The sequence below is a fragment of the Sturnus vulgaris genome, chromosome 3 (genome assembly GCF_052056855.1).
Source record: "Sturnus vulgaris isolate bStuVul1 chromosome 3, bStuVul1.hap1, whole genome shotgun sequence".
Classification (NCBI taxonomy): Eukaryota; Metazoa; Chordata; class Aves; order Passeriformes; family Sturnidae; genus Sturnus; species Sturnus vulgaris.
This window is the reverse complement of record NC_142245.1, coordinates 95,041,556-95,067,244: the sequence shown is the minus strand read 5'-3', so window position 1 is coordinate 95,067,244 and position 25,689 is coordinate 95,041,556. Positions and strand designations below refer to the sequence as shown.

The window sequence follows — 25,689 nt, the reverse complement described above, 5'->3', positions numbered from 1 at the left end:
TCCAAAACTTTAGTAGTTATTTGATTTTCCTAACCTCAAGGCCCAGTCCTAGGCAGTAAAAGGGCTTTAGCTATAAATACCACAGTTGAAAGGAAGTATTCAAGAAAGCTGAAATTGCAAATGCAGGGGAATCTCATCTTGAGAATGGTTATACAATGATCAGCAGTGAGAGGCAGGTAGGAAAGTAGACTCTTACACTCAGAAAGAAGTGCTTGTAGAAATAGATTCAAAGGAATTAAATACATTTATTTGCTATATCCACAACAACTCTAGACAACTGTTGTGAATATATTTTTCAGCATATTCTGCATTATGAAGTGACTTATTTTTCTGAGTAAAGAAAGAACCACAGAAAAATGAAACAAGTTTCAAGATGGACAGATATGTTTAACTGTAGATACACAAATATGGTTTTCTTTTGATTGAAGTCATTTTTATTTCCTCTATGACTGTTCGTGGAAATGGGCCTAAACAATATTTAAGTGCAAAAATACTTGCTTTCTCTTCCTACTGTGCCATTTGCCAGAACTCATAGCACTAAAAGGAATACAGCGTTGTGATGTAGTGTCATTTTGATTACTTTTAGCACTTCATAGTTTCAAACAAGAGTTGTAAAAAGCACCATGAATGCTTTGTGAATTTGGTTTACATATATTACCTTAATAGGGCTTGAACTGCAAAACTGCGTCAACAAAGTATCTTTGACTTAATTTCATTGTTATGATGGCAACTGACATATGTACCTCTGGTCAAATTTCTGTCCAAAAGGACGAGTGACTTATCATTTGAGTCAAGAAAATAGTGCTGCCTTAAATTAGGCCAATAACATTCTTAGAAATATAAGAGATTGTCAGAGGGTAAATGTTTGCTGTACCAGACAATAGAAGGATTTTGTTCATGAAAGGTATTTAGTGTGGGGCACTTATAAGTTTAGGATATGGCTAAGTTGGAGAACAGCAAAGATGAGTATTACACACCATGACTGAGAGAAAAATTAAGGAATTAGAATAAAGAAAAAAAAAACCTTTAGGAAATGAGCATATTAGATATTATTCTTTTTTTCCCCCTGAGTGCATTAAACATTTTATTCACCATCTGTATATGGAGGGTTTTATTCCCTGTGAATGGAGGCTTTAGAGCACATTTTAGGAAAAAAATCTATAGGTAAGGTGGGCTTCATAGAAGAAAAGAATATTTGTTTTTGTAGATGTCTCTCAATACCTTACCTAAATGGGTGACTGAACACGGAGCAGGAAATCTCCAAAGGATTTGCTCTAGCATCAGTGTGGAACAAAGAGGATATTGTGAATGGATAATCTTGGTGAGCATGATAACATCTTGCAGTTTATCCTACAGGTCACATTGATGTTTCAGCAGCTGATACTGCGTAATGATGAGACACCAACACGAGGAAAAAGCTCAAATAGATAAAGCAAAAGGTGTAGGACTAAAAAATACTCATGAGGAGAGAGAATGGAAAACATAGTTCATAACATTTTCAGCTTTTATTGGTGCTATTATAACCATGTTTAGATACAAATATTAGGATATAAGAATAAAACTCCTTAAAATAATTGGTTTCACAGATGAGCCTTAAATTATGCTTTGCTTTTCAGCTGCACTAAATCTCAATATAATGCATGGCTACTCTATGTCTTTTTGAGTGCCACGGAGATCTGTTTCATGAACATCAGTAAAATTATGTAAAGAGACCAATGACATAGGGTGCTGATGAAAATGGTGAAACAGTTTTGTTTCTTGCTTTTAGAACAAACATCTAAAGAATTATCTGCTAAATTTCCTCTTGGAAATGCATCTATATTTTCTTTTTTTATTATTATTTTATTTTATTTTATTTTTTGCCTAAGTGAATGGGGGAAAAGCAAACTGACTATTGTTTTCTGTGAGGTAAAACGTATTTTCATATTTCTCTGGGAAACAAAAATATTTTCAAGTTTTCCTCTGATGCATGGAAGTCAGGATTCAAATAGGCAGTGATGTTCAGGAATTGTACAGTGCTATCTGCTTTTTTGGCCAATTAATAAATAGATCTAGTGGGGGAAAAAAAGGAAAAACAAATAGGTAAATATAAGCAATAGAGAACATACGTGTTTCTAATTGAAATTTAAAATAATATAGGCAGCAGGGAAGAGCTGTGAAGGGTATCTGGGAGTATCAGATGAAAAGAGAGACAGGAAGGCCTGTTACACAAATGAAGGGGAGATGCAGAACTGGATATGTAGTATATTATTCAAAGGATAGTCAGAAGTGCTGACCTCATGCATTTTCTGAATGCAGAGCCAAGGTGACAAGTTATCCCCAGCACTGCTTCTCACCTTTGCATATTATTTCTCACCATATTGTCACTTCCATAAAACCCGGTCAGAATCATCCAGATTGACTCCATAATCTGGATAAACCCCTGTTGAGTGCATAATGTACAGTAAAACATAGTGTTAAATACCGTCCAGTATTTTTTTAGTTAAAAATATTACTGATATGTGGTGTCTTAATCCTATTCTATTATATAGCCTGCATGGCTATTTTGAATTACACTTTTTTTAAATGGCTATTTTGTGTATTTCACCTGGCCCTTATATTGCTTTTCTTACTGTACCTCTTTATAGTAGATTTGATTGTACTTGCATCAGCCATACAAGAAAAGTACATACAAAGAATGAGATTTTAACGTGTTTAGCAGAATAATTTATTTTCCTTCTAATTTAAAATTGAATATTGAACTCAGCTTTTTTTTTTTTTTGAGAAATAATGTTGGCATTTATATGTCTGGGTTTATTATTTTTAGTTGATCTTATCATTTAGATGAGACAAGAAAAACTATAAAAATGAAATATGTTTCATAATATTTGGAGGGAAAAGATATATTGTGTCTTTATGATAAATTTGTTTCTTCGTAGGATCTTTCTTATGACCTATTTTGTCAGCAAGTTCTTCTATCTGGGAACATTATTTCTGTTGGTTAGACAATTTCAAAATGACAGAGTGAGATTAATAATATAAATACAGGTTTTCCTTGTTCTATTGATTTATTGGGTCCTAAATCTCTGAACACTCACCTCTATTAGTCATTTTACTATTGAGAGCTATGACAAAAAAGTTACTCAGATGTATGAGTGTTTGCAAGAAGGAGCATCTTTGTTAGGTGCAATTGATTAGCACCATACAACAAAGAAAGAATACTTCCTGTGAAAATATCACTGTAATATTTTGGATGGATCAGATATGTACAGACATAATCTGTTACTAGGAATTGTGCAAGGGAGAGGCTTAAGAAATATCTTTGTCTGAAATGTGGTCATGTCCCTCCTTCTGTTTCATCTACTTCAACATTTTATCTAGCCTGGGTGTAGAAAAGTTACTTGTCTGAGGCCATAATTTCACATACATTAGCAGTGCTATAATAGGTGGGAGACTTGGATCAGGGGACTCATCTTATTAAGACTTGATATATTGGTTTATTTTTTTCTGAATGAGCATGAGTACCGAGCTGCACATGAGTGAATAGATGGTATTCTCACTGCAAACAGGTAAAGTATGTGCTGGGCTGCTTCAGCATGAGTATGATTAGCAAATTGTCGAGGTTATTACTTCCTTCTGGTGCTGGTGAGGCTGGTGGAACATGGAATACTGTGTTCACTGGTTGGGGTTCCCTGCTTCCACAGGCATAGAGAGAAAATGGAGGGAGTCTAGCAGAGGGCCCTCTGCCCAGAGTAGTTGAAAGACATGGGCTCATTTAGTCTGTTGGGGTGAAGGTCCATAGTGGGCTACATGAAGGAGAGTTACAGACAGGATGGAGTAAAAGGAACTTTGGCAATGCTGAGTGATATAACAAGGAAGAATAGCCACAAACTGCAGACCAAGAGATTCAAATATAGCTTAATGAGGCTGATGCAGCACTGGTGCAGGCTGCTCATTGAGGTTGTGGAATCTCCATCCTTGGTGACTTTCAGGACTTGACCATTAAGCCCTAGCAGAGTTGAACTTGTGTTGGCAGAAGCTCTTCTCTGCTCTCAGTGGGAGGCTGAACTAGCTCATCTCCAGAGGTCACCTATAATAAACACTCCTCTTTTGCAGTGAATGTTATTATGAAGTCTAAGATCTTTTACAATATTAAAAAAAAAAAAGAGTAATTGAAAAAAGGTGATGTCTTGATTTCATGCTACATAAGTTTCTAAGGTAGATTAGGTGGCTGTTTCTTTCCTCTCACTGGTAAATTTTTTGAGATTAGTTTAGACTTTGCTGATACTCTCAACTTTGGGTGAGATAATCTAAGCCTAAACAATGTAATTTCGCTTTATGGAATGGTATATTATTGTCATGTCCTTCATTGTTGTCATCTGGCTACAGAACTGAAATTAAAATTAGAAAAAAAATTAAATTAACACAGGTGTTCAGTATTGAGCCATCTTCCAGAAAGATCTTTTCTACCAACATACAGCAACTTCACTACAGAGAAAATAAGTTACAATAAGTGTCAAATCATAGCTTCTTAGAACAATTTTCAGATTTCTGTATTTCCATAAAATGTAAATCTACAAATAATTGAGTGCCATGTGTATGTTTTATGTGTTGTGGTTTTAGAAACTGAGGGCATGCAGTCTCTCAACAATAGCCATAGAATGAATGTACAGATCTAAACAGACTATACAGAGAAATAATTATTTCTGTCTCTCTCACACAGGCTCTGTGGAAAGCAGGGCTCTGTACAACCTCCTTGCCGTGTTGTTTACTTGCCTACTAGAATTGATTGTGTTTTCATTTGTCACTCAGCCTGCATGTGTCAAGCACAACAACAAGGGTATCTAGTCTCCCCACCCCAATGGCAAACTACAGCAGAGAAATTAATAAACAGAAACTTACTGGTGAATTATCCACATCCACAAAGTCTGCTTCTTACCAGTGTAGAGAGAAATGTGCTGCTGTCAATTTGAAATGATTCCCAGCTGCTGGGAGGCATAAAAACAAAGTCTCCCCATGAAGTCTCCTCAGGCATGCTGAGAAAAGATAGGGGGACACCTGGATTGCCCATAGATACAGGGCCTTAAATAAAAATCGGAAAAAAGTCCAAAAAAGCAGTAGTCTGGCAGGGATAGTGCTGACACCTTTCTAGCTTTTGACAACTTTCTGGCACTAGTCATAGCTGCAAGCCTTATTTTGTGGGTAGACTATCTAGCCTGCTGCAGACTTGTAATATTGGCACTAATTTATGTTTATGAGGAAAAAAAGAGGGAAGCTAGTAATTTCTACTGTTGAGTGGGGACCTTTAGAAGATGGTGTTTGAAAGTGCAACATATGTCAGGCAGACTCTTTGGATTGTAAAAAACTGGTGAAGCACTTGTTAGCAGAACATGGAGGATCAAAAAAATTCAGAAGTTCAGAAACCAAGTATTGGCTTAATCTTCCTAATCAATCAGGATAACAAACTACACCCAGGCAGACAGTCTGCCTCAGTAAAACCTCAGAAAGTCTTTGAATTAAATGTGAAAAAAAGATCTTCTGAGTTGCTTCTTCTGCATCACTTCATGTTGTGGCAAGTTCATTTTTCATCATACAGTGAAAGAAACTGGCCTGACCTTACCTATGGCCAGGCTTTTCGTGTTCTTCACTGGAGATTTTCTCAAGCCTGCTGTTGGGTTGTTGTTTCTAGTTTGTCAGCTCTGCTGTGCTCACTAATGAGTCTGTCAACACAAACTTTGACTGCATGTTTCATGGTGCTGAACTATTTAAAATTTATTCCTTTCTATCATGCAACTTTATGGTGTTCTAAAAGTCATGATCTACCTATTATCAGCAGAGTGCCTGGAAAAACTTATTTTTCCTCATGCATGCCACAGTCTCTAACAGTAGTAAAACCTCAATGATTAACATGTTTAAACTATATGAAAGCTGTAGGGTCAAGTGCCATTACAGTGGTAGAATGAGACAGGTTCTTATCTGTATGGAGAAAGTACTGAAGTCTGAATAACTGGCAGTGTCACTGTGGCTCTATGAAGGTCAATCTACTCAGTGCATGTGTTTCATGTTGTATTTTTCTGACATTTTTTGCCTTTGAGTGAAGATCACAGCTAAAGTCAAATCTTCTATTTGTTATTCACGATAGAGGTAATTTCAGTAAGCTCTTGTAGTGGACTTTTATTTGCCAGGCATAAACTGCTTTTTGTACTGATTTTATATTAAAATGTATGCACACACACGTGTGTGTGTGTGTGATATATTTGCTTCAGCATACTTGTTGCTGTTGGAGATGTCATTTTTCACCTGAGGGTTAAAATGAAGATTTCAGAGATTTGCGATATAAAATATACTGCGCTTTATTGTTCTAGTAGGATTTTTACCAGTGTATCAGAATTATCTGCCAACATGATTACTTTCCCTGGGATTTCAATTGATTTTAGTATTTGGATTCTAAGCAGTAGCTTTGTTCTACAGCTTGATACTGACTCCTGAAGCAGCTTGGTCTCAAGAGATACTTCAAAATATTTCTTCCAGGTGTCCATATATTTGTACATTATGTAAAAGAGATTTTAAGACAACCAATTTCCAAATAGTGATGTGTGGATAAAATAGTAACTGCACATTTAGAGGTTGTATGTTTGTTATAATGGAATTTTATTTCCTTCATTTATATACTTGAACATTTTGCAGAGTATAAGTGAACATTTGAATGACTGTTTGGCTTATCTTGCCTGGGAGGATTTGGGAGTCTTTTATGAGAGAGGAGTATAACTCTGTCACTATTACTGTTTGCTACCTCCAATAGTAAAATATTAGCAGGCTTAAACTTTTTATTTGAGTGACTGTTGTCACTGCAGTATTGTACATATCAAAATACAAAAAAGTCATGTGGAAGCAAGAAGTCCTGCTACAGGAATGCAATCATCTGAAGTCTCAGAAGGTGATAGTTATATAAATGTAGCTAAACATTTATATAGTTCTATTTTAAAATTCTTCCTGCAAAAATCCTTTTTTCTTTTTTTAAATTACTTTGTACCTTTTAAGAAATGTATGCTGAAAATAGAATTCCTTTTTTTTTGTACTAACTTTGAGTTCTCTAAATTTTGTTATATTTAGATATAATTATGACATCTTAAAATAAAGAAATTATAATTTTCTCTTTTTCTTTGCAGAGTCACAGTGTACACTCTGTGGGGAGCCTGAAGGTGAGTGTGTTTTCCTACTAATGTTTTCCAAAGCAGTTAGAGGTGAACACTTCACTTTAATAATACTTGTGTACAATAGATTGGAAATAGTACATGAATGATGGAAACCAATGAAAGACATTCTACCCTATGTTAGATACAAAAAATTATTTGAATTAAGGTGAGCACATGGTCTAGTCAGGAAATACTTGAAAGAACAAATATTCCATTAGAACAAAAACTGAAATACTTACTTCTTATTCTTTTGTGTGTTTGTAGAACTAATTTGTCAGTAAATGAGTGTAAAGAGACGTTTAAGGACAAACATTTGAGAATGGAAAACATAGAGGTTGGATGTAAAAGAGAAATAAAAATATTTTTAGAATAGATATTACAAGTATAGAGAGGCTAACGGATTTTAGCAGATGAAGTGAATAAATGCTTCTGAAACAAAGATAATTAAGCAGAAACCTATGTAGTTCAAATACGTGCTCACATAACAATGTTTGTGGTTTGTTTTGTTAGGGTTTTTTCCAAGTGACTAATTGAATATTAAGATGAGACCCATATTTTACTTAAACGAATGCTCAAGCAATGAGAACATTATTTTTAAAGTATGCCATTATTGAAGCAAATATCTCTAATTTATTCATTTATTAACATTGGTGCTGTTATAAAGAAAATGTTAAGAGATTGACTTAGTTTGAAATCAATCACCTCAAGTCTTTCTAAGGAAGAGTTCAAAATAGTCAATGTAAATGCTAGAGCAAAGTATATGAACTAAAATATAAAATTATATATTCTAGGCGCTTCACAAAGACAGTTTTATGTCTTGAATGCTTGCTGAAAAAGAATTTAAATTTCAGCTTCTAATGTTTTATAAAATTTAGGAGGGACAAGTTATTAAGATACAAAGCCTGGAAGTAGAAGGGCTTTGAGACCTTGCATCTAGTGAAATAACTTAGTAATTTAAACAATAATTTTCTCCTTCTCCTTTGTTATCTACTGACAAATAATTCTTTTAGAAGTTTGTTTTGACTGCATTCCTTTAATAAACAGTCAATTGCTGATTTTTAAATTTTCTTTGTCCCTTATTTGATAAATTTATATTAATACAGATACAGTATGAAAAGGAAAAATGAGATTGGTGTTTGTTTGCCTTTCATGAGATATTTCTCTCCTGATAAGGTTGGCCAACTTTAAAGTTATGCATTGGATTAGTTCTGTTTTATTATATGCTATGCCTGCTTTGTAACAATACTTTTCCTTTCTTTTTGTTACTGCTCTTTCATACCTCTTCAGCTTTGCAAATATTAATATACATGGACTTTATAAAAGGAGAATTAAAAAAAGAAAGAGTAATTTTTTTAAACATTTGTATGACTAAAAACCCACATTCTAAAGATAGCTATATGTATTACTGTAGGAACAGGCCTCAAGGACATAATGTTCAGTTTTTAGCTATACAGAAATGAATTTACCCAGGAGTGAATGTCTTCTGGATCACCAGTCCCTCCTCTAAAGCACAGTATTAATGGAATGCTAATTATTAATTCTCTAACTCAGTTTTAAAAATATTGATATAATTGTCACCTTAGATTAGTGACAAGATTTAGAATCTGAAGTTTTTCCCTTTCCAGATTAGCACAAATTCTTATCTAACACTGATCATTCACAGAAGTTTGATATGTGATTTTGTGATGAAGAAGCACTTGTTCTGGAGATATGACCTTAGATTTTAGAAGGCTATTCTAAGAGAAACTTCATATCTCTGTTGTATAAACCAAAACCAAAACAAAAGCCGCTCAAAAATATCCTTTTCCTATGCAACGTTCTATAAATTTTGCTATGCTTTCATAATATACTAAGAGAAGGGAAGATGTAAAAAATAAATTTTTGGAGTGTTCTAAGTGTAATTTCTGACTTTTCTCTGTAGACTTCTTCAGAAATTTGAGATACTTTGTAGCTTGTGGTTTGCCTTTTTGGAATTTGAGGAAAATTCAGAGAGTATCAGTTAAAGTTAAATACTGCTTGCCTCCAGGCTCCTTTTTTCTTCCTCCTTTTGAAATAAAAAAAAACAAAAAATCAAAGTTCACTAAGTGCCTTAAAGTACTTTAGTATATCAAGGTGAATTTGCAGATTTATAGGACAGACCTGCCACAGTGTAGTCATCCTATGCTACTTTCCAAAGTTTTACGCAGAGATTCATCCGAGAAACAGTAGATGTGGGGAAATCTCCTCTGCTTGGGTAAGACAAAGATGATGTTTTACATCTTATGTTTTCCTGGTTCCTCTGAAGGTGTTTATTCCATTTCTTGAAAGCCCTGCAGGCAGCTAGGTGTGTTCTGATCATGTTTGGCCTTCTGTAACAGTGACAGAATGGAAGCATTTTTCAAGCCTCAAATTCTGATTGTCGAATTGGTCAATTGAGTCTCACTGTTCTCACTACGGTTCATCCTTTCTCTAACCATCACTCCCCTTCCAAAATCACCAGTTTTGTCCTGGATTATCTAAGTGTCATAGAAATGACTGTGTAAAACAGAACTCTTTGCTTGGGGCATTTTGCCAAGTTTTTAGCGGTTAGTGCTGCACTGCAGGAAGCAAGTGCATTTATCTGCATGCACATTGTTGCACAGGTGTGGAACATTGTGTGTGCATCGTGCATATTTTGTAGAGGGAAAACGTATCAGATATGGAAAAGAGAAATAAATCATGAGAGTACAGATTTCTCATTTCAGTGTTTTGCCTGAGAACTTGTGGTTCTGCAGTTAAATGTGTCACATGTCCTCCTTTGTGTTCTATCTAAAGAGAACGAGTTATACAAAACTGAGGTCTATGTTTAAGTCCTTTGCGTGAGCTGCAAAGACTTGTGTGTTCTGTTTCAAGAATCATAGGTTTTCTTTGTTATTGATAGTGTGCCAGCCACCATTCCTGTCAGTGTGAGATATTTGAAGACCATCAGGTTTTTTGTGTACTGAGAGGAAACTAAAGTTGCAGAATCCCATTAGCATGGCTACTTCAAGCAGATCCATCTTCTGGAAACGCAAGAGCAGCAATGACGCGTTTTCAGAGAGGTGACAACAGCTACATTTGGGGAAGTGATCTGCAGTTGACAGATTATGTTGTCATGGTAAACATTGCTGGGTTACTCTTTGCTATATTCCTGCTCAGATTTTAAGTAAGGATGTTATGTTATGTTATGTTATGTTATGTTATGTTATGTTATGTTATGTTATGTTATGTTATGTTATGTTATAGACACGTGTCTAGCTCAGTCTGTAACAGGTGAAGTACTCTGTTAGACACACTGGTGTAGTCATGAGAAGTTTCAGGAATAGTTATCCCCTTAAATTCTCTAGCACATATTTCTGTTCTTTCTGAACCTTTGTATTTATTCACAGAAGGTTTTGAAAGGGTGATATGATCAAATGCAATATTCCATGTTATCATAGCAGAAAACGTGCTTTTCGTGGCAGCTAATGTTTCAGTAGACCACTTTGTCTTCTCAAAGCCTATACGAATGAAAGCTTTTCTCTCAGGCATTTTTAATATCCTTCATAACTTCAGTAGTGTCTTACTCTTTCTATAATTTGTCCAGGTAATTCAGATTCTTCCTCAGTGTCTCAGATCTCTTTTGGGCTGTAGTATACACCTACAGTTTGCATTAAGGTTACCTGTTATTTTTTGCCAGTAACTGGCACAAGAACTTGTTGCTGTTGTTAGACTTGCTGGGTTTGTGGTAGCAAATTTTAAATATTGAGTCTTTTAATTAATAAAATAAATATTCCATTCAAAAGGAGAGCTTAGAAGAGACCTATTCCTTAATGCATCTCACATTGCACATTGGGTTTTTTCCTTAACTTGTTCTTCTGTTAAGTTAAACAGTTAATAGTTCATACAGCCAATGCACACATACTGAATGACTCCACATGTCAAAAGATTCAGAAATTTCTCACAATTATATTTTATCTGATAATAAATCCAGTTGTCAGAAGATTAAGATTTTTTTTACTGTTGATTTAAATTTTGAGCTCAGATGTCCACATAGTTTTGTCTCTCCCTGAGAAAAAATAAGTATGTGCAAAATTGTTAGCAGTTACAAGTATGCTAGCATATGTCACAGACTTACCCTTACAGAAGTTTATGCCAATTGCTTCTAGGAGGATTTTTAATGCAAATAATAATGGAAGATGAATTTAATTTATTTTTATTCTATTTCTATTTAGTAAAAGAAGTTTTGAATGTTCTGAAATAAAAACAAATGGTACTGTTTAATTTTATTTGCTCACAAGTTGCATAAAATATTCAGTATAACTTGGGAAATATAAGAAACATAAATTAATAGTTGACAGTAACAACAAAAAACTCTATATTCCTTGATTTTAAAAATGTCTTTTTCAGGTATATCAGTAAGAGAGGTGTATTTATTTCAGGTGCCATCAGCTTTGGCGCCTTCTGTGCTCTGTTTAATGTTAGTGTGTTGGAGTTTCAGGGGAAATAAGTCTGGATTTTTGCCTTGTTTTGTTGGTCTCTTTTATTTTGTTTGGTTGGGGCTTTTTGTTTGGTTTTGGTTTGTTTTTCTTCTTTAAATAAATAATCTGAAGAGTTGGTAGTTCAAAAAAATACCCTAAATTTGGCAATATGTCTTAATATTGATGATGTTCCATCTGTGTAATTCTGGCTCTGAATATAAACATTTCCCCTGGTATCTCATGGAAAACTATTACACGCATATTAATAACTCCAGAGAATTTTCTTAATCTTCATTTTGCTAATCTTAACATTTAGTAATCTACATTGAGAGCTGACAGTTTTGCCACTATTAGCAATGACTTTCAAGAGTCCTGTAGTCTTAACTTTTTGTACTTCTGTTGTATTTACTAGACCAAAAATTGCCAGTAATAAAATAAAAGTTATCTGAGAAAGCAAAGTACATTTCATAACATATAATCCCGACATTTTAAGGAAACAATAATAGATAATGTAATATACTTTGCCTAATTTATTATTTCTTCTTTTCATGCTACTTATAAAAAAATCACCATTTTTTCTTCATGTGAGAAGATTACTTGTTCTGTATGTGTGCCATGAAATAATTAAATGGTTCCTATTCTGAACATAATAATAATAATACATAATTATTACCTGAAGTGATTGAGATAATGTTAAATTTATTCAGTCATGTATGAAAAATTTTATGTAAATATAGGGTCGAGATCTTCAATCTTCCTGGTTTGATCTATTTGTACACCAACACCTTGGTTTTCATGAACAGACACATTTATGTGCCTGGGTGAACTTCCTTCCTATCATCTAAATAATGATAAATACAATTACTGGTAGTATGAAACTTCCTCCTGATCCAAGCATTGTTAATCAACATTTTTTAACACTTTAGTTAGTACTCTCAAAGTGACTTGATTTGTCATTTTTATAGAAACTTTTTCAAGTTTCACAGAATTGTATTGCTGTTGTACTCCATCGGGTAGTCTGTAAATATTATCACCGCTTTAATGAAGGGGTGGGACTACTGTTGTGGTAAAAACGATTTATTACTCAGATAAACATCAGCCTCAAAGGCCTTGAGATTTCAGAGGAGCAAGAATTCAGCCATAGCTCAAAGTAGTCACAAATTTCTTCATTGCTAGGCAATATATAACATTCTAACCCAATGGAAAGTTGCTAAGAAATTTATTTTGTTTTTCTAACTTATCACCTTTACTTTAATTCTGCCTCACTGTGTGTACTTTTATCCAATGGGCTACTATCACATACACACATGTACTTCTATTACAATATTTAAACTCTTTGCTTACCCTATACAATTACATTACTACACTATAAAACCCTTCATCATTTTATCCAATACAGTTTCTTACTTACTCAAGGCATATTCTTACTTACAACTATAGAAACATAAGTTTATAATTTTTCTGCTTGATGTCTGTGTACTTTTATTTTTACATTAATCCAAGCTTCTTCCAAGGCTGCAAATCAAACCCTTCAGTGTCTGTGGAAGTTTCTATCTTTCCATTTCCTACATGTAAATACTGAACTCTTTTTTACAAAAAACAGGCAAGTTAGCTACACTACACATTTCTAAAAATAACCTGCAAAATTTGGAGATTGCATGAACCTAAATATTTTTAATCTCTTTCTGACTGGACTAATATGTGAGATTCTGCAGTTAATTTCTTTAGGATACCAAGGTAGAGTATATTCACAATGGGCATTATTCTTTAACTCTGCTGGATTTTATATAAAGTGAAGAGGTGTGATGTGTATCATGATTTTTAGGAAAGAGTCATAGAATTTTTATCTTCAAACAATGTTGAACCACAGGTTGCTTCTGCATTTTCATGTTGCCTGCTTTTAGGCAGACATAAAATGTCATCTACAGTGTCTGCTAATGATTTAGTTGCTGTAAAGTTCTCAGTTCTATACTTGACATATTTGAAGATTCGATTTTGAACCTTCATATTTATATAGTTTAAAAAGTTATATATGACATTATTAAAATTATTAATTTTGTCTATAACTAGTAATAAAGCTTCCCATTTTATCTAGTTGAATTGAAAGAGAATGGTATATTCAAAAGCCTAGGTCCTCTGTAAACCGAGTATGAGATGTGGTGATACTAATTTTGGTTCTTTTATAGTCTGTCTTGTGGTTACTTAAGATAAAAATATTTAAAGAAACAAATCTCATTTTATTTTACAAAAATAAATTATTTTCTTTAATAAAGTGTGTGCCAGGCCTTCACTTAATTTATATTTGGAATCAATTAAATTAATTCTTCAGCTCTTTTTACTTCTCATATGTACAGGAAATGGCTGTACTCAAAACTACATTGTTATTCTTGTTTTTTTCATCTACTGATCCACTCCCCTGAGTTTTGCAAACCAAAAAAAGAAAAAATTGATTTAATTTAGATAAATATGATGTAATCCCAAATGCACATTCATTTCACATTGCTGTGATTAAACAAACAAACAAAACTATAGACAAGGACCATCTTATCTCTTTGCTCCAATATGACTGAATAAGTGAACAGTTGATTAGATTTCTGGGGATGAGGGGAGTAAAGTTGGCCTCAAAGGCTTCATGCAGAATTAGAAATGTGAATATTTCCTTTTCCAACAGTGGATGAAGTTGCAAATGTAAGTGGAATAAATTGTCTCAGGGCTGCAGTGTTTACTGGAGTGGAGGCAGATGTGAGTAAGGTCAGCACAGCCTAGAAGATGCTGATATTTTAAATTAACCTTTGCATAGAAGTAGATATGTATATATGTACACTGCTTGCTTCCACATGTCTTCTTTTGCTTACTGTTTAGCACATTTTCATATTACATGAAATGTCCTGTTTTGAGTAGTTGTTTGTATATGTCAGATTTGTCTCCTGAATGTTAATTTCTGCAGAAAGACCTTCTTCTTAAAGATGCTGTTTTAGAAGTATGTCTCATAAATGAAAACTTTTATAGTATGAACTTTCTGTGCTTTCCCTTGGCTTCAAATTTCCATGCTCTGCAATTCAACTGTAATACTTCTTTGTATGTATACATAGCAGAACTCTTTCTGTAGAACAGTAATGTCTACAGAATATTGCCTACAGCTTCTAGCATACTTTATGATTTAGAAACATACTTCTGCATCTCTGTAGGATAAGAAACATGGTGGGTTTCTACCTAAACATAGAGCTTTATTATTTTTTAAAGGTGGCACATTTCAACATGCATTCCTTATTTAATTTACTATGGATTTGACCCAGTAAAGCTGAAATAGCTGATATTATGAGTCAGGGTTTTTTTTTTTTGTTCTGCAGACTGTAGATTGGGGTGGACAGTTTGAAAATTTGATTTGATTTTCACCATATCGCTCCCTGGACCTGTCCTTTAGTCCCAGGCTCAGGGAAGGCTCAGATGGTCATCCTGGCCTCTGCAGATACCTGCTTAGAAGGTAACCTAGGCCTCCTTTAACTTTCAGTTTTATATCTAACAGGAGACTTGTGCTACTTGGGCATTACAGGTATCTTTGTCCTTTTCTAGGAAAAGCTGAGGCTAATGCTAAATGTAAAATTGAACATGAGTGGGATGCAAAATGCTCCAAGTGTCACTGGATCTTCTATATGCAAGGTCAAGTTATAGTTTCTCAATCAGTGTTTAATTCTTCTGGGTAGAGGAAGAGTCATAAAAAAATTTTGCAATTGTAAGGTTTGAGAAGCACAGAAAGCAGAGAAAACTTCCATTCCAATCACTACATACTGCGACCTTCAAGACTGAATATTTCCAATCCATCTTCTGAAACCTATGCACAAATAAATTACATGATTATTATTGTACACATGTACACATTTCATTCTGACTGAGCAGACCATGAATGATTTTTAATTTGATTCTAGATCATCAATCTGAAAAGGTTAAGAAATAGTGTGCTGGCAAATGAGAGACAGTTTTGAAGACAAAACCTGCATTAATTTAAAAGAGATTCCTATGCAGAAAGAATGCTGGATTCTCCTAGAGTACATTTGCATAAATCTTAGACAACTTAGATACGTTCTTAAATCTTAGATAACTTAGATAAATTTAGATAACTTCTGACAACATTCAACAATGTATGACAATCCTGAGCTCTTACTTAGTGCAGAGCTACAACTGCTATTAGTGGAAATATTATGTAGAAAAAGACTAGGACTTTCACAGCAAAGAACTTCAAGCAGATTGATTTAGTCTTCTGCACCTGCTGATTATTTTCTATAAGCTTTCATCACAATTTTAGTCACTGGAATCTTCTCATGCCTTATAAAATATTAAAGGCAACGTTTTTCTGTAATAATATGTGACAAAGAAATACATTTCAGTATGCGGTTGGAAATATTTTTTTTAATCTGCTGACTGACTGTTCATGAAAATGAAAAATATGGTGGCAGCAACTGTGTTAATAACAATTAGCTTGTGCAGATGAACATTAAACAAGCTTTTCAGTGCTGGTCTCTGAAAAACATTTGAGAAAAATCTTGACATGTTATTGTTCCAGTTACTGGAAAAATGCATTTCCACGTGCATCAAGAGGCAGCATGTCCTTCACAGTGCAGTTCCTACCCCAGAATTGGATTTACAGATTTTAACCCCACACAATATAGCAGAAACTTGGGTGAGTTTGTTCTTTCCCCATAGTTTATTTTTCTCAGTGTTACAAATGGACTACCACTGAATGCTTAGCATGCTTAGCAAGAGGAATAAACCCTGACATTAATGCTTCACAAAGGTCATGGTTCACTCTTTATTTGTTTTACTTAACGTAGCCCATGAAAAGACAATGGGATAAATGTTTCCTGGGCTTTGTACATGGCCCAACAAGTTATGTGGAAGAAAATTATAATAATTTTGTTCACTGTTTAGAATGGACTCATTGTTTAATTAGAAACTTTGAATGTTGAGCTTGGTTACGCTAATGTCCATTATCAGCATTCCTTATGAGACAGACTAATTATTAAAACATGGAAATAATTTATCTTTCACTGTATGTGGAGACAGTAATCTCTTGGGGTTTTTAGCTTGTGTTGAGTTTTCATTATGCCATTAAATTTTTTGTTTGTCAAATATATAATAACAGTGTCCTTTCTAAGAGCTGAATGTCTTTATTTGCAAATCAAACTCCATTCTGAAAATAAACTTTTAAGATAATTCCATCTCAACAGTCTCTGTTCCTTACCAAGAGCATCCAAAACTAGTGATGGAACAAGATTGCTCTTGTAGATTATTGTAACTTATGGATTTTGTGAACTGAAAAAAGACTTTAATGCCATGAATGGCACCATGGATATTTTATTTTCACCTTTTCCTCAATAACTTTCAGTTCATCATATATATAGTTAAGAAAATTAATTCCCCACTAATGAAAAGCACGTGTGTGTTTTCTGTCTTCCTTTGTTTTCCTTTGTGTTTACTGTGTATAAACTACATTAAAAATAGTTTTGTGCTGCACATAGTGATTTTCACTTTTCTGGTGGTGAAGCACCAGATTAAGTGGTTGTTTAACCACTGCAATATTTGTCTTGTACCACAGAAACAACAGGGAGGATCTGGAGGATATTCCTGTAGGCATGCCAAAAATAATCTTCTTTATTTGGTCTAGCAGACTAGATACTATATCATCAAGAGAAGTCCGTGAAGTTCAAATTCTGGTGTTTTCTTTTGTAAGCTAAATCTGATTCTTGATACCATGTATCGTTTATGTATGTGTCATGTTTTCTAACTAGCCAGTTGCTGAGAGTTTAAACCCAGCTTGGGAGAGGGATTTTTGGAATGATTTAGTTCATGTTGTAAAAATGCTCTCATAAAAGGACATGTTATTACTGTCTCTACCATGAGAAACTCTTTGCAGCAATCAATATGTAATTTAGGAATCCTGCTTGATGCCAAACATTCTCTGCCTGCAAATGTTGGGTCTGAGTGCACTCTGTTTTAAGCATGAGCCTTTTTTATAATCTGTATATGAATGTCTTCATATTGATCTAAAACCTAGAAAAGGTAAAAGGAAAAATTCTTGCTTTAGGCAAAAAGCTAGCAGTGTAAAGTTTCTAAGCTTCAACAACTATAGATATAAATGCAACTCCCACAAGACTTATGACAAGGACAAACTCAGCTTTCAAGGTTGAGTTCCAGATATTTGGCAAATAAGCAACAGATTCACTGACTGATGGAGGACTTCAGGTAGAAAAGAGATCAAATCCCACTTAACAAAGGAGTAGCAAGAATTGTGGAAGAGGTAAGGCTTTAGATAATGGGACATACACAAGGGCAGAACTGGGAAAGCATAGAAACTTCTGAACTATCACCAACACTGATATTCAAGAGCAGCAAGGAAAAAAAGGAAAGGAGATCCCTCTCATTTTTTTATTTTTATGACACAGTATAAGCTGTTTTTCTTGTGCTGGATCATGCCTTAAGTGGCATCACAATAAGATAAGTGTGATTTATTTGCAGAATCTTTATAAATCTAATTTGTTTGTTAGTGTTCAATGTCTTTAACCTTCAAAATGTGACCTCAGATTACCCATAACCTGAGGGGAGACAGACACATTTATGATCTCCCCAACCAATATAGCTGAACTTCGAGTTCTCATTTTGCGACATGAGAGTAGAGAGACCATGGAAGGAAATTAAACACATCTATTTCTCTGCTGGGAAAAAAAAATATACAAAAGCATCATCTAGCACAAAAGATCAGCTGTGGATATGACAGAAGATGTAATAGAAGAGGAAACAAAGACCAACTTTGTAACTGGAATTCTTGCTCTATGGATGCATAATTTTTTTCCAGTGTCACAGCCTTAAAGGATGGCGATTTTAACACTTGCAGTGAATTTTGCCCCATTTTATTGTGTCTGTGGAAAACATTTGTACTCTGCTAAACCACATAGTACCTTCCTGCCACAATTATTTCAACAGAGCAAGCCCAGGACTTGATGTATCTGACTAAGTAGGCAACACAAACTGAAATTATTAATTTGTTTGAAATGAGATACTTAAGGAAATTTTGCACTAAGTTTTTTCTACAAGATAGATGAGGTTGAATACTTTGTGCCAGCATCTGTCCTCTATCCCTAACATTGTCTTTTAGAAAGATCAGCCTCTGAATATGAAGACATATAAAGACTTGTATGATATATTTTAACTAGACATTGACAAATCAATCATTCCAACTCACAGCGGAAAGAAATAGGCAATTTGTTACTGTCTCCAAGAATGATGAAGATAACAGGAAGAGTTGGGGAGAATCCAAAGTGGAACATTGACAGAAGCAGAAACAAAGTGCAGGCCTAGCTGACTATGTAGTTGCCCACTATCCCTGCTGACTGATTGCAAGATATTGCAGTAAAAGTACAATTACTGCTTGGTTCTAAACAATTAGCATTCTGTAGCAAACCTACCTTACTCTCACAACTGAAAAATGAGATTACTCATTAATATCTGATCAATTATATTTACAATGGAAACTTCAGAAACAACCAGCTCTGGAGATATAAATTCAATACTTGGAATTAAAAAGAATAATGTTTCATATTGTATTCTGGGAAATTGCTACAAATTCATTTTTTAAATACTAAGTCATATTAAATAATATGTTATTATAGATAACATACAAGAAACATAACATGAAAAAAATAGAGTCACTCTATATGGTTTTCAGTATATCTGTTTTTTTGTCAGAGGCTATTTTCTCCAGAAAAGTCTGCTGACAAAGAATGAAGTGCTTCCAACAGAGAATTAGAAAAAAAACAATGAGTCGACATTTGGATTACTTTTAAGGTTTAAAAGCTGTAGTAAACAGCACAATTATGTAGTAAGAGAACAGTGTCCCATTTTAGTCTGTTGTGAATCAGCTGTGATCACATCACAAAATGCTGTGCCATTCAAGAGAGATCTAAGTGGCCGTAGCAATAGAAGGCTCTGAGGCAGAACCTAACATATCTAGTTTAAAATAGAGTCACAGAGTGGTTTGGGTTGGAAAGGAACTTTAGATCATCCAGTTCCACCCCCCCCCCCGCCATGGGCAGGGACACCTTGCATTACACTAGATTGTTCCAAGCCCCATCCAGCCTGGGCTTCAACACTTTCAGGGAAAGATCATTCACAGCTGCCCTGGACAACCTGTTCCAATGCCTTACCACTCTCATAATGAAGAGATTTTTCCTAATGTCTAATCTAAATCTGTTTTCAGTATAGTAAATACATAAGGCATACACTGTTGTCAGAATGTTTATGCTTGTTTTGTAGTGATTGGTTGCTTACTAAATTTTAAATTCCAAATAACAACTAGTATGTTTTGGTTGAGTCCACAGAGACTTAATAAGCTCTATGATCTAAAAAGTGAGTAAATGTACAGTGAACAAAGGGAATTTATGAAGCAAAAGTGACACTATTTAACAGAAGCAACATTTTAATAAAATTTGTAGAAATTAATGATAATTGTTTTCAAACTAAAATGTGGGAATACAGCAGGGCAATTCCAAAAATGTCAGGCTCTTTCTCACTGACTGGCTTAGAAAGAGATAAATGCATTGTAAATATTCACAGCTTTGATGTTCTCTTCAACTCACCAATTCCTTATGGAACATTTTTCACTCTGTGGTAAACATCTCTGCTGTCTCACCCTGAATTTAGTGCCATAACTCCCTCCATTCCTCTTTCTGTTTCCTTGCAGCATTGTGTATCATACTCCATCTACTAAAATATGCACAATAGAGAATCTTTTTTCTTGTTTGAACAGGTAATACATTGATTAATAAATGCTGCATAATTTATTGAAGAAGTAATTGCTCATACAGTGGTAAATTAAGCTCCCTAGCTATACTGAACTTCTGGAAAGCTTTTTTCTGGCTCTAATTTCTGATGGAATAACATTGATACAGTGTCTCTCCTCAGGAGAAGTGACTGTAGTGAATATTAATTTTAAAGGAGTGATGTAAAGGTTTAGGTTGAGCTTAATTTTTGAAGAAAAGGTCAAACATGTTGTAAAGAAAACATATCTTGGAAATGTAGGGACTAAGATGACAATGTGCTTATTAATGTTTTATAAAATAAATATACTCCATAGCTGATTTACAAGCTCTCCTTCAGATATGAGAGATCCTTCAGGCCTGGTTTCACTTAGTTCAGAACAGGAACACTGAAGCTGAGTCTGTTTTCCTATTCTGGTTCTGTTTTTAAGGAATAAAAATGAAATAAAGGAAGTGCATGAAGAGAACAGTTCTGTTCAGAGAATAATTCCATTTAGTTAACTTCAATTTGCTTGGTATTTCCTATGGTTTACATTTCTACAGTTTGAGAAATGTTAATTTGGATAATCAGATCTAAAGCACGGCCTCTCAGTATATATTCTAATATGTTTAAGAGACATTTGTAGTAACACCACATTTTGGAGAGACTATGAATGGATTACTAGGCTTAAAATCTCACTTTTACCAACATTAATTTTACTGAAAAGTGCTTGGAACACTAAAGGAGAAGCTTGCTATACTTGCTCCGAGTAGGTTTCTTGGTGATGTTTAGGATGCTGACATCAGCCTGTCTGTTTTGGACTCACTGGAGTGCTTGAGCTTACAGCCCTGGCTAAAGCAAGGAGATTGCTGGCTCCTGGACAGCAGCTTCACTGACCTTGTTTGATCCTACCTTCATCAGCTCCCAGTAATTGATTTCAAACTGAGTGTAAAACAAATACCTTCTTCAGTGACTCAATAATCCAAGTCTGGCCATTTAATATGTGATTTTTGTGTTTTCATTATATTTCAGAAACAAGAAGAAGTAATGTTCTGTTTATCAACATGTTTATTTACCCTCCAGTCAACTTATGTCTCTTGCCATTTTACTGCACTGAGCAGGGAAACAGCCTTGATCCTCAAAAGACATCTGAATGTTTACATCAAGTAATAAAGGCAAGCTCAAGGGCTGCTCTCTGAGTACATATCAAAGCTTCAATGATTGAGTTGTTTTCCAGTTTAGTTTTTGATGAGAAAAGGAAAAGGTGTTAATGCAAAGAAACAAAGTTTGTAATTAAGCATATAGTAGGAATTAAACATACTCCTGAAACAGAAAATCTGTTTCCTAGGTAAGCTTGATATCCAAATCCATTCTGTCCTTTGTCTCTTTTCTCAAACTGATGCACAAGACAAGATTGGCTAAATTGATCTACAGATTATTTTCCTCTCTTCCCATTGTGATTTCCTTTCTTTTGTCTTACTTCAATCAAGTAGGGTTTGTAAAAGTATAAATCAAACAGTTGAATGCAACCACTTATGACTGTTTTGATTACTAACATTTTTTTCCAGAGGTGCATATTTAATGTATAAAATAGCTGAATGGGTAGTCAGAGAGGCAACTTACAACCTGAGTGCTAATAAATTAAGACCAATACATAGTTCCTATTTCTTGTATAGAAAAGTATCAAATATTTTGAAAGGTCCTTCAAATCATTCTCTGCTTCAACTGCCACTTGTCCCTAAATGTCCATGGACAGCACTTATAACCTTGGACAAGTGTATGGTAGTAAGGGTGATGGACAGAATTGTCTTGGAGGTTGTGTGATGAGGAATGAAAACTGCTGCAGCTCTCAGGTCTGCAACAGGATGGCATTTGTTTGATCAGCTGTGGCATCCCTACTAAAACTCTGGTGAGACTGGAGCCTTTCAGTCTTACAGAATTCAGGCATGTCAGAGCTTTGGCTGCTCTCAAAGCAAAGCAATGCTGTGAAGATGGAAAGAAAGTCACTCTCAGAATTGTAGGGGCTGTGCTCTGTGTCTGGAATGCGTAAAAGTCTCAGACTCTCAGATACATATTTCAGTAGCTGAGGGTGAGCAAGTTACCTGCTGGCACCTTTACTAGAAGAAGGTGAAATAATCTATTCTTGGAGGAAATTCAGAACTGGAGAGGTTATTTTTTAAAAAAGCAAAAAAACAAAAAAAAGCAAAAAACAAAACAAATCCACAAAGGGAATGAGGTTCAAGAAGGAGGTGACATGGGAGCAGCAAAGATATTGCTGATACAGCATTATATAGAAGTCAGGCCTGTGAGTGAGACAAAAGTTCATTATCACAAGACATTTGTACATTTTACTGTTGACCTACTGGGCCATGAGGGCAATGACAGAAATCTTCCACAGGATCTCAGGGGACATTCTGAAGTACATAGCTGCCAGGCCTGGAACTAAGAACAGTGTATGCACTTTTAAAAATAAAATTTAGCCGTGAAATAACTGGTCAATCAACAACCTAAGAAAGGCTTACAGTATTTGTTTAGTTGTCTGCTTAGCTGCTCAATTGAGCACATGCTTTGTCTTAAGCAGTCAAGTTTAAATATTTCATTATATGTTAGTAATAACCAGCTTAAGCCTGTGCTGACATTTTTTGTTGAATTAGGTATATTTTTTGACAGCTGTAGAAAAAGAGAAATTATTTGCTTCTCACATCAATAGGGCTGCCCCACCTACCATTGATTTCCCATTGAAAAATAAGCATCAGTTGGCTCTTAATTGTCAAGTCAGCCTTAATTGTCAAGAATGTAAAGCTGAAAACTAGAGTGAAGCAACGTTGAATGGCATGGAAAAAATGGGATTTAAGGGCTATATATTAAGATTTTCAAGGATGAAGGTAAGCATTTCTACTGTGCTGTACTTGCATATTCATGTTACCAAAAATACAAAGCTGAAATTAAGAATGACTGAAAATGATAAAACCCTGAAATATCTCAAATGGGACCTGTTTATGAATACTTTCTGCATGCAAACCCACATTTTTAAAGTCTACTTTCCATGAGAACATTGCTGCTGTTATTAACTGATATTCAACATACTTTCATCTATTTTATCAAACTAGTACATATTTGATATACAGATATCCCATAATACATCCAGCAGTTAACTCATCCCTTGCAAACACAGAATGAATTTTAATTTGCTGTTGAACAAAGTCTCCTGGCAGGTGTCTTTGCTGACACAAAAGCAGCACAAGGCTGATGTTTCTTGAAGAAGATATTCAGGCAAAAGCGTCTATGTATTCAAAGTGAGGTCTTTTATCATTTTAATCAATTTTGAGCTTAATATGCTTAATATAATTTATTTACTATTTAATGTAGCTCCCCTTTGGTGAGAAACATAAGCTGTTAATGACCTGCAAAATGCTTTTATGTAACTAAATTCTAAAAACATTTGACAATTAATTGAATTAACTGTGTCTTGAAACCTGCCATTCTGGGAATATTCTAGAGATTGATAAAAAGCCTGCTTTCTATACGTATAGCAAATTTTTCTCTGCCTACAGCCATGCCCATGATTTTCACTGTGAATTAGGGTACATATATGTAAGGAGTCATAACATAAATGGCCTTAGACTTAATAGTTTTAATATAAAAAAACTTATATTCTCGTTTTAGATAAAAAACACATCACAATTGTACCTACTAGATGACTTGAATATTTGAGCTGTGTATTTACTTTTTTCCTATAAAAAGAGGGTGAAATATCTTGGGAAAAATATTTTGACAAGCTGTACTACTTTTTGCTCACAAGTGTTATTTTAGCCTAGATTTTTTAGTAAGGTTTTTATTTATTTATTGGTCAATCTAAGGAAAAAAATGTGAGGAAACAAGGACACTGGAAATGACGCTATCCAGGATGATCACTTCTGTAAGGTTAGTTATGGATGAAGATTTTTAATTTGTTTTCCATTTTGCATATGTTTTGTAAACCCTTCCATCATGTTGTCCTCTGCACTGCAAGTCCCAGCCTGCAGAATTCCTGGGGAACAAGGCTGAAGAACTTTTTGTGTTACTAATTTCTACAGATATAAACTTAATCCTAAACTTGTTTCCAAAAAATAAGAAAAATAATCTGTTGTTTATCATATGCTCCATAATTAACCAGTTCCAGTATTAAAAAATAGATGGGCCAACTTGCTTTAAATGCAAAATGTGCAAAGTGACCCATAAATGAATCTTCAGAATTCAGAAGACTATTTTGTTATACATGTTTGGGGTAAAAATAAGGATTATAAAAACATGTAAAGTGTGAGCAGCGTTCCTAAGTCTGGGGTGAGTGATGTGTCAGCTGCATAGTGACAAGTAAACCATCGCTGTTCCAGCCTGTACACCCAGCATCTCTCTGCTGTAGGCAGTTCATCATCTTGCAGATACAGTTACTGTCCTTCTTTCTCTCCTAAGCAAATTACCTTGCACTTCTCTCTTTGCTATCTTTTCTCCTTCTCCAACAACTTCAGACTTCCTCAGACTCACCTTCAAATTTTGTATGTCAAGCTTGCCTGCAGCTTGACTCACACTTGGCCCTGCTGTGGCTTGTTTACTTTGATTTAATTAAAATGCACCCATCCAGAACTCAGGGCGCTACTGACTGTCCACCTTACAGAACCTTAAATTTCTGCAGTATTTTCACGTTGCTTTTTCTATAAGCCTGGAAAAACCTTCTTCAATTGCAACAAGCAATGTAAAATTTTTCCCTCAAAACCACTCTTTCCTTGAATCCTTGCTTAACTACCAAACCTCTATTTTTACCTTCTTTAGCCAGTTAGGAATTTAATTTTTTTCAGTTACTGAAGAAATAAACTACTGTGATTAGTGGTTAGGAAGGTCAACCTTAAAGTCATTGTTTATTTCTGTATTCTTTCTTCCTGGTTCTTTTAATATTTTTATGTTAGTGGCAGGAGTGTAGCTTCATCATATGAACACTAATTACTGTGGTTGAAAAAAAACCCAGTGTATTTTCTTATGTTACCCATGTAATTTTGGATGGGAAGAATTAGCAAATAGAAAAGTGTGTCTTCCTAAGCTAGCCAGTAATTAAAAAAAGAAAAAAAGGAAGAAAACAAAAAAGTTTTGGGTTTCTCATAAACGGAGCCTCAGCTTTGTTCCTAAGAGAACATCAATAGTGCTTTTAAAAATGAATACTTCAAGCCATTAAGAACCTGAATAAATATCATTTATTAACCTTAGGAATTATTTGGGTTTTTGTTTTTTTTTGT

The 25,689-nt window shown here is 34.5% G+C and overlaps 1 protein-coding gene across 30 annotated transcripts in view; it reads left to right on the top strand.

The window, feature by feature from the left end:
• DLGAP2 (DLG associated protein 2) overlaps positions 1–25,689 on the top strand; it is a 454,715-nt gene that overhangs the window by 211,847 nt on the left and 217,179 nt on the right. For all 30 annotated transcript variants that reach the window (XM_088162316.1, XM_088162319.1, XM_088162314.1 and 27 more), the window contains one exon: positions 7,149–7,181. In XM_088162316.1, the coding sequence (XP_088018442.1) occupies positions 7,149–7,181 (33 nt within the window). Of the gene's footprint in view, positions 1–7,148; positions 7,182–25,689 lie in introns of those variants that run through there.